The 14555-nt window shown below is 37.0% G+C and overlaps 1 protein-coding gene across 1 annotated transcript in view; it reads left to right on the top strand.

Moving 5' to 3' along the window:
• The window catches only part of NUP205 (nucleoporin 205), a 45903-nt gene extending 31621 nt beyond the window's left edge, over positions 1-14282 (top strand). Inside the window, exons 29-43 of the mRNA XM_015629011.3 lie at positions 1123-1393; positions 1848-1946; positions 3105-3253; positions 3956-4147; positions 4928-5049; positions 6127-6268; positions 6475-6601; positions 7518-7594; positions 8408-8536; positions 9069-9195; positions 9904-10070; positions 10476-10599; positions 11426-11554; positions 12263-12336; positions 13359-14282. Coding sequence (XP_015484497.1) covers positions 1123-1393; positions 1848-1946; positions 3105-3253; positions 3956-4147; positions 4928-5049; positions 6127-6268; positions 6475-6601; positions 7518-7594; positions 8408-8536; positions 9069-9195; positions 9904-10070; positions 10476-10599; positions 11426-11554; positions 12263-12336; positions 13359-13511 — 2082 coding nt within the window. The 3' untranslated portion in view covers positions 13512-14282. The remainder of the gene's footprint in view (positions 1-1122; positions 1394-1847; positions 1947-3104; positions 3254-3955; positions 4148-4927; positions 5050-6126; positions 6269-6474; positions 6602-7517; positions 7595-8407; positions 8537-9068; positions 9196-9903; positions 10071-10475; positions 10600-11425; positions 11555-12262; positions 12337-13358) is intronic.
• The last annotated feature ends 273 nt before the right edge of the window (positions 14283-14555 follow it).

The following is a 14555-nucleotide window of genomic DNA, read 5'->3' as shown; positions in this document are numbered from 1 at the left end:
TGAATTTTCGTAATAATTTTTGAAACAGACTAGGCAGTTACTACTGACCCATCCATTCTAAAAGGCAAAATTTAATGAAGAATCATTGAATTTTTTAATCTGCTGGGACATTATTATTTTTTTGCTTTTTGTGAGAGTTACATGATTTGTAGTTCTGATTAAAAGAGTTTTGTTCTGAGGAATATATATATATATACATATATATATTAAAAAAAAAGTTATATATTTTCAAGAAAAAAAGTAACATTTTTGAATTTTTTTTGTTACTTCCATTATTTTTTTCTGTAGGAATTACCTAAAACTTACCTATTTTTAGTGGAATGATGGTTTTGATTTTATTTTAACTAAATTTAAAAAAAACCCAGGAAATAAGGAAGGCCTTCACTAGCTGAAGAAATTTCTTTCCTGAAATCATTACAAAGAGGAAATTCCAAGCTTAATTTTTCTGTGACACCTTGGTGAAGACTTTTGTGAAGCTGAGGAAAAAAATTGTTACTGTCTATTGAAAATAATTGAACTACTGTTCAAAATTACTATATTGCTTAAAAGGAAAGATCCTTTATTATTAGTGATAAAAGCACCAGATTTACTTTCTAAATAATAGTGAATAAAAACAATACATGCAGATTTCTTGTTAGTGTTTTTGTACATTGTCTTAATGCTTCTTTGATGCTCAACCCTTCGGGTTTTTTAAATAGTACCTTCACATTTTTAATAGTAATAAAATAGCTGTATAGCAAGGAAGGTACCAGTTGTTCTTTCTCTAACTTAGGTTTAGATATTTTACTAATACAGCATCTCAAATGTCAACAGATTTCTTCCCTTTCTGCCATCCAGATTTGATTATCAGCCTGCCCGTGATTTATGTAAAAAAAACCCCAGAAGGCTAATGGTCTTCTCAATTAAAATATGTTCAACTCGGGTTTCTAAACAAGTTTCTGACAATACTGATTTTAACGTGTTTTAATTACTGTCATGTTAATGAAATCTTTATGCATGCATGAATTAAATAGTTGTGAGAGGCTAACCTAATTGCTTTAATAACTCCTGAAATCAGACACTTTTGAACATTTTTTTTTCTTTTTCTTTTTTTTTTTTTCTTCTTTCTACTTCTGTATTAAGATCCTTGATGATGATGCAGCTCAGGAGTTGATGCCAGTGGTGGCAGGGGCTGTGTTCACCCTGACTGCCCACCTGAGCCAGTCTGTGAAAACGGAGCAGAAACAGCCACTTGCACTCCCTATGGCAGGACAGTCCCAATATGCCTTGATGCTGGATAGTTCTTTTACCTCATCACCTGGCTCTCAGAGCATATCCATGGGTTTTGCTTCCATTGGTGACTCCTCCCTCCACATCATCTTAAAAAAGCTGCTGGATTTCATTTTGAAAACAGGTGTGTTAACTTTTGTGGGGTGTGTGTACATGAATTCCAACTGCAAAGAATAAAAAGATGGGCTGAGCTGCTTTCAGATACTGCTGAAGTAGTAGAGAAGATTTTTGTGACAGTCAGGTGGCTCTTACATGATTAGTATAGGTGTGATGTTAATAACAAAAAGAAATTAGCAAACTCTTTTTTAAAAAAAATCTGAAAAACAAACAGAAGAGAACCATGGAGATGAATGTAAAGAGAATTTAATATTGGCATTCTTTTGGTACAGCATAAACTTGGTGAATGTAGTCACAAATACACTTTTATGCAAACAGTAGAACTTAACCTTAAGGAATCCAGTTGTTTTATTTCTTTCTGCCAGCACTGCCATGGGAAAGTTAAATTAAGTGCCAGTGGAAGATGGTGTTACGGAATTCACATTTGTTTGGTTTTAATTATGAATGTTTCTTGTTAACAGGTGGAGGCTTCCAGAGAGTGAGGACACACCTTTATGGATCACTGCTTTATTATTTGCAGATTGCCCAGAGACCAGATGAACCAGACACTTTAGAAGCAGGTATAGTCCAGCTGTATTTGGAAAAGAGAAAAAAATAAGTTGTTCTTAAACCCTGGTGGGTACAGTTTCTGCAAGCTGGGTTGTGTTCTGGAAATAGATGGAAAACATCTTCCTCCAAGAACCTCTCAAATAAATTGCTTATGCCTTCACATCTTTATGTACACTCATACCATAGTAATCCTATTAAAAAAAAAAACAAACAAAAAACTCAAAACAGCAAAACAAATTCCAAAGCAAAAAAAGCACGAAACACCAACCACACAAAGAAACCTCAAAACAAACGCCAAGGATTTCATAGAACCCTTTCAGTTCCTTTGTCTGAAGATCCCCAAAACAAACACAAAAGCTTCACAAACACCCCACCGCCACCACCTCCTAAAAAAGTAAGCAAAAAATAAGCCAACCAAAGCTGCTATTTATCTGACAGTGCTTATGGTAAATATCACATTATCTCTGTGAATGGTTAAAATACTTGAATTGTTAATGGTTCTAATAATTATTTAGAGCTCAGACAAGGATTGACAAAAAATCCTGGATCTAGTACCTGCATGCAGACTTACTTGGTCTGTGTTTTGAGCTACAGTAGGAAAAGAAAAAAGACAAACTATGAATTTGTTATGACCCCTTTGAAGTGTATGACTGATTTTGTTTTCATTCTCTCCCATTTAAGTCACCTTGTTAATTTAGCTCAGACTGAATGCTTTGGTCCCAGTGAAAATTCATAGAATCCTAGGATGGTTTGGGTTGGAAGGGACCTTTAAAATCATCTCATTCTAACCCCCTGCCTTGAGCAGGGACACCAGGCCAGGTTGTTCAAAGCCTCATCCAACCTGGCCTTGAACACTTCCAGTTTTAGGCCTATTAGTTTATAACAAGTACTGAACATTTGAATTATTTTAAGCAGACTGTTTACAAGTGTGATGTATGTATACAGGCCCACACTTTTTGCTCTGGCTAGTCTTTGTGTTATTCAAGGGAGGGTAGATTTGTAGAACATTTGAAGTTCACTTAAAAATCCTTGACCATTGTACGGGCATTTCTGTTGCAAGGTGTAGAGAGAATGCTCTGAACAGTGTAGCATCAGCTGTAGCTAAGCTAATGCTAAAGTGTGCCTTTCTTTGAATATTTTAATTTTTTTGTTTTATTTGCTTTTTACAGCTAAAAAAACTATGTGGGAACATTTGACAGCTCCTGAAGATGTATTTAGTAAATTGCAACGGGAAAACATGGCAACTATTGAGAGTTATGGGGCAGCTCTGATGGAGGTGGTCTGTCGTGATGCTTGTGATGGCCATGAGATAGGCCGGGTAAATGAATCTATTCTTTTAAAATTACTGTTCTGTTTGTTTTAAAGAACATCTTCTGTGCAGAGATGGGAAGTTTCATGAGGTAGAACTAGAACATTTCTGTAGATACTGGATCAGTTTCATGTTTCTGTCATCCCACTCATCCTTCAAGCTGCTGGAAGAAGAGCCATACATGCACATTTACTTTTTTCTCAACAAGGCTATGTGTCTTATTGTTTAAAAGTAAGGGTAGAAAGCTGTGCTGCAAAAGATGTAGGCAGGGACCTCTCTGACAGTTGTTTGTTAGTATTTTTAAGTCATGGGCTTACCTTGGGAAGGTATTACTTCATGACAAAGTAATTTCTGAAAGTAGTCAGTAGCTGAGAATCTAGTCAGAAGGCAAAGTAGTTTTAAATCATAATTGTGCTTGAGGCAGTACTTCATTAAAATATTTTGCCTTAGTTATTGGTCAACAAGATCTATACTTTTTTTAGAAGAATAGTTGAGAAAGGTAACTGGCTCATACAATACTAGCATCAAGAAATCTTAAAATATTTTTCACATAAATGGTTGCAATTGTAGAGAAGGAATGCAGTCTGCTTATAAGAAGCTATTAGAAGAAACTTCTTAACATTTCACATATCTAGGTATTTATTAAAAATCTCATTGATCTTATAGGTTTAATTCTGTTTTGATTTGTTTGTTTTTCTTCCCTCATCCCAGATGCTGGCATTGGCTTTACTCGATCACATTGTTTCAGTAGATAAGCAGCAGCAGTGGCTGTTGTATCTCTCCAATAGTGGCTACCTGAAGGTGCTTGTGGATAGCCTGGCTGATGATGATCTGGCTCTTCAGAGCTTGCTCACACCTCAGCCCCCTTTGCTTAAGGCGTTGTACACCTATGAGTCCAAAATGGTAACAGTACTTCAGAAATTATTTTGTATTACCAGAATCTTTATTTTTATAATTGGTCTTTATTTTTTAATTTTACTTTTTAGCAAAAGTTGTTTGTCTAGACTTTGCATTGATTGTACTCAGAGATATTGTTAAGGAAGCTTTCCTGTCTGACCATTCAAGAGCACTCTAGCAGTCACACTTGCACCACCAGGGATTTTAACCATTGAGATCAAAGTCCCTTCGCAGTAGCACACTGATGGGTGTCCCATTCGACTTCCTACCCTCACCACACTCATACAGAGAGACCAGGTTTCCTTGCTGGTTTGACCCAGGTTTCCCACGGCAGTCTCAGATATCTGGATCTTTAAAATTATTTAATCATGGTGCAACAACAGAATAAGAGCTTGAGCTGGTGTCTCTGAGGAGAGATCCTGAACAAAGGAACCCCTGGGGTTTTATACCCTCAACAGTCTCTGAGTCAGTCTGGGGTCTTCCAGCTGAGTGTCTCCTTCGTGTCTCTGAATGTCAGGTCCCCTGGCTAGTGCCCCACGTCCCTCATGCCCTTTGTTTTGCAAAAGATGGGCAGTTCACAGGCTCTTGCCCTGGGGCTCCAGCCACCCAGAGCGAAATCTTCAGCTGCACTGCAGCTGCACACTGAGCTACCTGCACTGAAGGTATTCCTTAAGGATATTTTACTAAAATAATATATTTGAAATGGTGCTAAAATCAAATGAGAAAGTAGACATAATAAGTTTCATTGTGCATCTCCAAAACCTAACCTTCTCTACTCTTGTGTAGGCGTTCCTCACTCGAGTAGCCAAAAGCCAGCAAGGTGCATTAGAGCTGTTGCGGTCTGGCGTGATTGTGCGGCTGGCGCAGTGCCTAGTGTTTGACATGCGACCCGAAACAGACCATCAGGGGTAAGTGTTGCTTCCCTGCCTGATGGTGAAAACATAATACAGTCTTCCTGGAAGTACATCACATCTTTTTATAGCCTCATGATTTTTGAGTAATGATTTGTGGGTTTATTCTTTGTGTGCATGTTTATTAAACCTATCAGTTCAGTTTAAAGGTACCTTTCATTGAGAGGAAAATTTCAGATGTGAGTGTGAGGTTTTACTTTCATGCTAAGTACTTAGACTACCTAAAAATTTATTTTATGCCTCAGATAAAAATTATTAATGTGTTATTATTAAATAATTTATAATGTAATATTTTAAAAACAGCTTACACTGTAAACTTATTTCAGAGGCTTTGCAGCTGTTGAAGTGCAAAGTTTGTCCTCCATCATAAAGCATTGAGAGAGCAGTGAACTAAATGCTATTTCAAGAATATTTTATGACATGTTTTAAAAAAAAAAATATTCAGAGTTATATATTGCTTGGTAAGTTTCTTGATGTGTTGCCACATTAGTCATTGTGAGGTGATTGAGAGAAGGTCTCAGAGAAGGAAATTACATGTTTAGGGGAAATTACCTGGGTGGATTTCAAGCCTTGGTCCCTGTTTTAAACTTACAGTTCTTAGTGGCACACTGGGAATTTAAACTCTTTGGAAAAAGTTAAGACTTAGACAAGGTAAACTATTTGAAAGCTGCAATTAGGCATAATAAGATTGTATAGAACCTACAGGACATTTGTGGAAAACTGTATTTAACAGTTGCTTTAGAATTAAGCACAACTTTTCCTAAAATATTTGAGAATACCTAATTTTGTATATCAGTAACCAGATATCGTATTTCTGCAACAAAGCTATCTGGTTTAGTGTAGCATAATACAAAGAAGTAATTTTCTCAGCTTAAATAAAATGTCTGGCAGCAGCTGTGTATCATAAATCTGTTGTTTTTCCAATATAAACTCAGTTCAGATCCAGCCCTCTTATTGAAATATGGATGTTTTTAGGTTCTTGAGTGATTGTAGGCTGAGGCTCAGCCTCACTAGTGGACTTCGCTCTTCTTGCACTCTTGATCTTTTTTTTCCTCCCTTCTTTTTAAACCTCAGGAGAATGTATGCAATGAGAGATCCCCCAGTCTTCATTCCTGCTCCAGTGGAACGTTATCGCCAGATTCTTCTTCCAGCTCTTCAGCTGTGCCAAGTGATCCTCACATCCAGCATGGCACAACACTTGCAAGCAGCAGGACAGGTAAGTTCCAAAGCAAATAGTACCATTACTATTGCTCATTCAAAGAAATTATATATGCCTTTTCTCTAAGTTGTGGGGTTGGTTTTTTTTTTCATCCTCACTGGTACACAGTCTTCTAAAATTCATCAGAAGCATTGCTTCGTCTCTGCTCACTGTTAAATTCTGAGTCATTCATATTTTCTCTTTCTTTCTTTCTTGTGGTGCAGGTTTTGCAGTTCCTAATTTCCCATTCAGATACTATCCAGGCGATCCTGAGGTGTCAAGATGTAAGCGTTGGATCTCTCCAGGAGCTGGCCTTCCTGACAGGAATAATCAGCAAGGCAGCATTGCCTGGTAGGAACTGCAGTTTTGAAGTCTCAACCCTATCTCAGGCTTTGTTTTCTGTAAAGAAACAGTAAGACAGAAGAGAATATCCATGACAGTTTTTTTTCCTTTTGACTTGCAGAGCTCTGAGAAAAACAAAGAAATGCTAAGTAATTTCTCTTGAAGTAAATATGGTGGATTTACCGTAGACATAGTGCTCTTTCCCATGTGTATCTGACTTTCCATTTTATTTTCATCATGCTACCTCACACTAAGTACTTTTTGTCTTGGAGGTAACTTGCAAATAGAAATGCTCAAAGTATCTGTGGTATCTTCAAAAAACAATTTTTATTCAATAAATTTTGTAAATGAGGAAATTAAGATAGAAAATTGTTTGCATACCCATTTTTTAAAATGTCTTTTCTGTTTTTATTGATTTAAAACATAAAGTTTCCCGAGGGGGAAGCACTACAGATTAGCATATTTCCATTTCTCTTGGGTGACTTACCTTCACAAAAGGCTAATAATGATTGTGATAGATACAGTGGTTTCTTCTGCGAGCTTACCAGTTCAGAATAACTTCTCTATTTTGATTTAATGGTTTTCTTTGTTCAGGAGTGATGTCTGACTACAGTAGAAGGGAGTGCAGAGCTGTAGGTTAAACCAAGGTGCTTCTTTGCTTCCAGTATACAGAGCTTTGTACAACAGCTGTAACTTCCATGCCAGCCTCTCTTCCTCCTTGCCCCCCCTTAGAACACTAAGCTATGTGCTCTCAGGTATCACCTGGTAGCTGCATTCATATCTGCATGTTTTGCTCAAAAAATAGCAAGATGCAAGTTGAATGCTTAACTGAAGTATTTCTGATCAATGCTTGTATTTAAATGCTGCATAAATTTTTTTAAAAAAGAAAACCAAACAGTTATTTAATGGCTGTATCTTTTATCAGGAGTGTTAAATGAACTGGACATGGATGTTAATGAAGGGACACAGATGGAGCTACAAGGACACATAGGGCGATTTCAGGTAATATATTCATATATTTGAATATATATGAACCCATGTCCTTTTAGAATTTGCTATCTAGATGTGTTTCTTCCTGTTTTCTCACTTAGAATAATAGCAGTTGGGAAAGAGAGATTTTCCAGCATCAAGAAGAATGTGTGGTAGTTAGAGGTTCTTTTTTGTGGGAGTGGGATGGGGTTTTGGTGGTCTGTTTTTTGGTGTCTCTCCACACTTCCCTGTCCAGTAGAAGAGAGAACATTTGGAAACATCAGGGTTGCATCAGGGACTTTGTTTCCCTTCCTGGCTTAGGACTTATGTGAAGAGAAAAATTTGAAGCCAACACCAAAGCATGAAAAGTAATGCAGAAACAGTCTGTTACCGCTTTGGCCACAAGCATGTCTCCAGCTCAACAATTTGGAGTATCAGACATGCTAGTGGTTCTTTTGTTACTGAATTAGTTTTTGTACTCTACTTTTACCGTAATTATCTTCAGATTTTGTTTGTCTCTATAGGTAAAGGTGCTCTTGGGGTGGGAATGGCTAAACCTAAACTATCATTGATGGTATTCTGTATAATAGTCTGCAAGAGACACAAGAGAAGTTGTGCACTTGTGAATTGCACTCATTTCTCATTGGCAGTCTTTTAAGGTGCCATTAATTTCTAAATTAAATCAAGATAAGTTAAAACTAAAAACTTAGATTTTGTTTACAAAGGGCTAAAAATCTGCATTGCTTTCTTAATACTGTGTTTTAAGGGACATGAATCACTGAAGTGAAAAGAAATATGCACTTCATTTGTTAAGATGGTAATTTAGATGTTCATTTCTTACAACAGCGCCAGTGCTTAGGACTGCTGAGTCGGTTTGGAGGATCAGAGAGGCTACGTCAGTTCAAGCTGCAAGATGATAACTCAGCAGGAGACAGAGTGAACAGGAGGGATGAAATTGAGTTGGCCATGCAACAGGTAAGGATACAAGATGCCAGAACTTTCAGTCTCAACATTTTACCCGCTGTGCAGATTTGTTTAGTTATCATAATTTCATATGATAGTGGTAATGCTCTACACTATGTGGTATAGGAGTCCATGTTTTATTTAAAGTAACCCTTGAAAATGTATTTACTTACATTTGCATTAGAAACAGGCTAGAAACCTGATTTTGTGTACAAACTCTGTGAATTTTGAAGGCTTAAATTGATGAGAAATTTTCAAAACGAAAGCTGTGTATAGAGGGCTAACACTAACTTAGAGCCAAAGGGGACTTAAAATTATCCAAAAATTTTAGCTAGCAGGTTTTGGGAAAGAGGCAAAGTTGCAAGTCTTAGACTTGCAGTAGAAGGGAGTCTGATAATAAAATAGAATCATCATGTTCTGGTGAGAAGAGAGATACAAAGCATGTTGTTCACTGACATTTGTCCATGTAAAATTTAATGCTCCAAAGCCTGTAGCTACTGTAATTGACATGCTGTCTTTTTCTTTTTTTCCCCTTTGTTGGCAGATCTGTGCAAATGTGATGGAATACTGTGAGTCACTGATGTTGCAAAGCGCTCCCAGTTTCCAGCACACTGTTTGTCTGTTTACTCCCAGCCTGTCAGAGTCAACCAACCGAGATGGGCCTCGGCAGGGTGAGATTTTTGACTTGCTGGTGCATGAACCTGAACAATGTGACATTTGGGCTACTAGAAAATAACAAACTGAAGGCTGTAGTTTCACCTACTCTTTAAGTCACTTTATACCAATCCTGTAGCTGCTCACTCTCTCATTCTAAAATCCATGCTTGTTCAACCTTGCACTAAAGCCAAATCAGGAAACTAATCCTAATTAAAACAAACAAACTGTTTTTTCATTCACAGCCTCAGAATATATGTCAGTAAAGAAACGTGTGTATGTTAATAAGTAGCACAAGACAGGGGAAGGTCAAGATTTCTTTTTTTTAAGCATCTACTGGATTACATTATTTTAAACTAGGACCTCATTTATGACATGTAAGATGTCTTTTGATGCTGGTTTGAGCTCTATTATAACACATGGCAAGAGTTTACACTGTGTTATTATGCAGTCGAATGGCTAAAATATGTAAATAGTAAGTCTTCTAGTTACATTTCATATGTTGTACTCAGTACTGCACTAGTAATAGTGTACTAGTCCTGCCTTTTAATACTGCAGTCAGAGAACTTTTTGCCTAGACTTATATTTATGTTACTTCTAACACAAGTGCAAAATATACTTGTCAGTGCTTTCCTGTCTTTCACTAGGTTATTGACAGAGAGCATAGCTTATTGATTTCTTGGGGTTTCTTAGTTTTGTTTTCTGATCTTCAACATCTCATCTAGATACACAAGCACCAGTGATCCCATATTGGCACTTGCCTGGCCTGGGCATTATTGTTTACCTGCTGAAACAGAGCACTAATGATTTCTTCAGTTACTATGACAGCCATCGTCAGAGTGTTAACAAACTGCAAAATGTGGAGCAACTGCCACCAGATGAAATAAAAGAGGTAATTGTTCTTCTGACTCCATAGTTTCTGTATTGTAGTAACTTGGACACAGCTGTAGCAAAGGCTCCAAAGCATCTTTGATGAGCATGTAGTTCCATTTCTTCTGCATATTCTTTTCTACTGTTGGTGAAGGGGGTCCATATAACGAGTGATCTCAAATTTTCAGGAAAATATTTGGCTTAACTTTGTAAAAGTTGTGATTTTCATTGTAGTTGCTTGGAAATGGGTTTAATTTTTCCATTTTTTTGTCAGCAAGGTTATGCAAATTAAAAATAGCGAGCAAGATTTTAAAGAAATAGTAGCTTACAAGAAAGTTCTAGAAATTAATAAGTAATTTTATTTGCTTAATTCTCTTGATGTTCTGTGATTTGCTACAGTCTTTCTGTTTCTCTCTTCCCATAACAGTTGTGTCAGTCAGTTATGCCAGCTGGGGTTGACAAGATTTCCACTTCCCAAAAATATGTATTGGCAAGGCGGCGCCTGGTGAAACTAATAAATAACCGAGCCAAGTTGCTCTCCCTCTGTTCCTGTATCCTTCTGAAATTGAAATGACCCTCAAGGTGATGATGCAGAAAATCAGAGATAGAAACAGATTTTTTTACCAGGATTTCTGACCACTTTGAACAAAATTTTTTTGCAAAAAGTAAATTTGAAATACTGAGAATTAAGTTAGGAGGTTATTGCTCTGCTATTGCCAGAATGTAAGGACTTTCAAGTTAGTAATTCCCATTTTGAACCCAGCTAGGACTTTCTGCAACATGCTTATAAAGGAATTGTTACAGCCCAGCTCAATTTTAGTGTCCAGATCCCCTAAACATTCACACATATCCAAGTGTGGTGGAAGAAATACTTTGAAAAATAATTTTGATGTGCCTGTCATAACAGGGTTTTCTAGTCTTACAGCCAACCGTGCATAAACATGAATCTCATAAACACCAGTAAATCTATGGAAATAACCAGTCATGCACAAACAAATTGTCTTCAACAGATCAGAATTTTCCTCTGCAACCACCCTTAGGAAAGATATGCTCTTGCACACTTTGCTGTTGTCACCTGAAGTGTTACTGCCATCCCCGGCTTTGTAACCTCAGCTTTAATTTACTGTGGTGCAGCTGAGGTACCTTTGCAAACCATATGAGCACTCCAGCTCTCCTCCTGAGGGCTGAATTGAGGCTCTGCAGGGTGATGAGGACAGTGAGTGTGAGCCATCCATTACTGGGCTGTGGCAGTGGAGGAGGTGACAGGTGGTTGAGCTGACATTTTCAGCTGTTTCCAAGTGTGTAAATATGCTCATACAGTAAATGTACAATCCAAAGACAACCAGATTGGGGTCCTTCACTGAGATGTATGTGCAGATATCATAGAAATATGTCTCTTCATTCTTTGGCGCCATCTGGAACACTACCTACTGCACTGCACACCCACTGACTCCCAAGACCCGCTGCTGTCCTCTAGGATGTCATTTAAGAAAGGAAGGCTGCAAGGTAAAATATCTCAAACATCAAAACACCTTTGAATAACTTCTGATGGGTAGCTGTAAAACTGATTTCCTACTATTAGTATCTCGCCTTTTATACTTAATTAAAGAGATTTTGTTTGGATTTGGCACACCTTTGGATAGTCCACTGGAGAATTGGCAATACTGATATTGTTTACTCACAGACTTCTGGGTTTTGTGTATTACATATAACCTCCAAAGGAAAGTAAAAGTAATTGGTTTTTTATTTCTGCTCTTCAGACTAACTGAAGTTCAGCTAATACAATCAGATAAGTGATCCAAAATGGTTTATAGGAAAATATTTCAATATACTCTAAGATGAAATTAAGAAATAAAGTTAATATTGGTGATTTTAAAAATATTTTTGGAATTATAGCCACCAGATTCACCAGAGGATTTTAAGTTTGTTGAACTTTGTCTTTTAAAAGAAGAAAGAAATGGAAGGAAATCAGGGAGAGTGGATTTGTAGAAGAGTCCTTTGCTTAAAGTGCCATGTTATGTGATCAAAATATTTATGACTCACTCTTTATGTATTTTCTCTAAATCATTTAAGTAAAAAAATAGTGTAATTTCTAATGCATAAGTTTACTTTCAGATCAAATTGTAACACTGTTTTAAATTTATTATATGACTTGATACAGAGATAAGTGTGGAGCAGCCAACATAATTTTAACATCTTGTTTTTTATTGCCAGATTCCTTTGGTTCAGAGCCAGGCTTGGATTTCAGTAGTGGACTGAATCGAGTGAGCCAGCATGATATAGAACAGGTGAGATGTGACAGTCTGCTGCAGGGTACAGAATGCTCCTGGCTGCCATGCAGCTATTGGGAGCAGTCTGACTGTTGTTTTCCTACTTCTGAACAACCTGCAGTAACACCAAGAGCATAGAACTTAATTTAGGATTAGTGAAGCATTACAAAATTGTTTTGGAAAATACTGTGATACAGATGGCACTTTTGCTGCTGTGCATGTATCTTTGAATCTTAATATGAAGAGTTAAGTAAAATATGAGCTATACTTACAAAACAGAGTAATCATTCTTTTTCTTTTACCAACCAGTGTTTTTAATAACAGCTTTCTAAAATCAACAGATATCCTTGAAAGACCTGCAATATGAGGGCATGTTTCTCAGTTTTCTGTGATCTAACTGTTCCCTACAGGTCAGCTTCAGCTAGGTTATAGAGAAGTGAGATTAAAAGGGTAACAGGAACTGAAGAGACTATAAAATGTGAGTGGTAGAAGTAATTTCCACTTACACAGAAATTTAATAGTTTGTGTAAATTTGATGCAGAGATGTCAGTAAAAAAAAATTATTAGTAAATCCCACTGGCATTTCTATGACTGCAGAAAAAAACTGTTCTTCAAAACAGCAGTCTCAAGTACCTTTATAAGATCTAGAACTGTAAGAAAAGTTACTCTGTGTTTTTTGATGAGGCATCTGTCATTTATTTTACTTGTTCAAAAGCAAAGTGATAGTATCATCTTGGTAAAATGCTTAAAATGTAGTTAATTCAGTGACTCTTTACATACACATTAATTTTAAAATGTTGGTGCACAGAGGCTCTTTATCTAAAGAGTCCTTAAAGGACTAGGAAAATTTTATTTGGAAGATGTGTTTGTATGACTCTGAGTGAAGAAGCTGAATTGTAACCAATAATTCTTAAAATAGAGTAAGTAGTACTTATTAGAGAAGTCAGAGAAACCCATTCTTTGGAAAGCAGGTCAGAGAATAAATCACTGTGAAGGGTTTGACAGGCAGTGGATGATAAGCTGGCATTTCTCTTTCTCAGCTTCAGATTGAAGCGACAAACAGCTTTGGTGAATCTCTGCAGAAGAAGCTTCTGGACATTGAAGGTTTATATTCCAAGGTTCGCTCACGGTACACGTTTATTCAAGCTCTCGTTAGACGTATCCGTGGTCTCCTAAGGATATCAAGGACCTAAAAGACACTTGGTACATGCTGCTTGCCCTGTGAAGTAGTGTACTAGGGCAGGCCTTCTGGATCATTGCATTTTATAGATCAAACATTTTCTAAATACTGTCAAAATTATTTTGTTACTTTTTTTTATCCCTGTGGATGAGTTTTGTGTATTCTTTCCTACTGCTCCCAACTTGACATAAAAAAATAAAGGATTGTTTTCGACTGAGTTATGAATAATATGAAATTTCAAGCAAGACAGAATTCTAATGGAGGACCTCAAACAGGAAGTTCTGCAGCTGTGATACATTTGTTGATGCTTTCAGAGAAAATGAAAACATCTTTGTCTGTGATTGTTCCTGTTTCACACACAGATTTAATGAAACCAGAGTTCACGTTTCATCACTTGCAGACTGATTACTGTTGTGTGGATTTTATATTCATTTTGCACTGTGAGCTGCTAATTTCTGCTCCCCCTTGTCCTGCCTTTTTTTCAGCTGAAAGAAGTACAAGCTGCTTCTCTTTGAATAAGTTTAAAATGAGAAAAGTGATAAAAGTCATGGAAAGTAACTGCTATAGGTTTGGTTCTTATGGCTGGAGGAGTAAAGGTTTCTGTGCTCTTCTTGCTGCAGTACAAGTATAAGAACAGAATAAAGTGCATGGGGAGGAAGCCAGTAATCGTGAAGGGTAGGTAGGTTGGTAATGTAGTTAGATTGCTCTCCTATAAGACATTTATATATCCTTGTATCTTCTGTAAAAAAGCGATTAAAAGAAGTGTAATCGTTGATTGACATGAGATCTGCTGCACTTCTCCCTTAACTCAGTCTGAGCTTAGAGCCCACTTCATGTGTGTCTCGTACATTATGTTTTCCTCTGAGTTTTCATTACATAATAGTTCACGTTTTTTCTGATTGTATATTGACCTATTTGCACACCCTAATTACATGGATGACATCATTTCCATGCGGGGACGATGACAGACATGTTAGCTAATCCCTAGCAGCAGCTTGCTGTCGATGTTTTACACCGCTGGACTTTGTTAACAGACTTCCACCCGGGTTTTTCTCGT

This window comes from Parus major, chromosome 1A, assembly GCF_001522545.3.
Source record: "Parus major isolate Abel chromosome 1A, Parus_major1.1, whole genome shotgun sequence".
NCBI classification, from domain to species: Eukaryota; Metazoa; Chordata; class Aves; order Passeriformes; family Paridae; genus Parus; species Parus major.
This window is presented reverse-complemented; position numbering and strand designations above follow the sequence as displayed.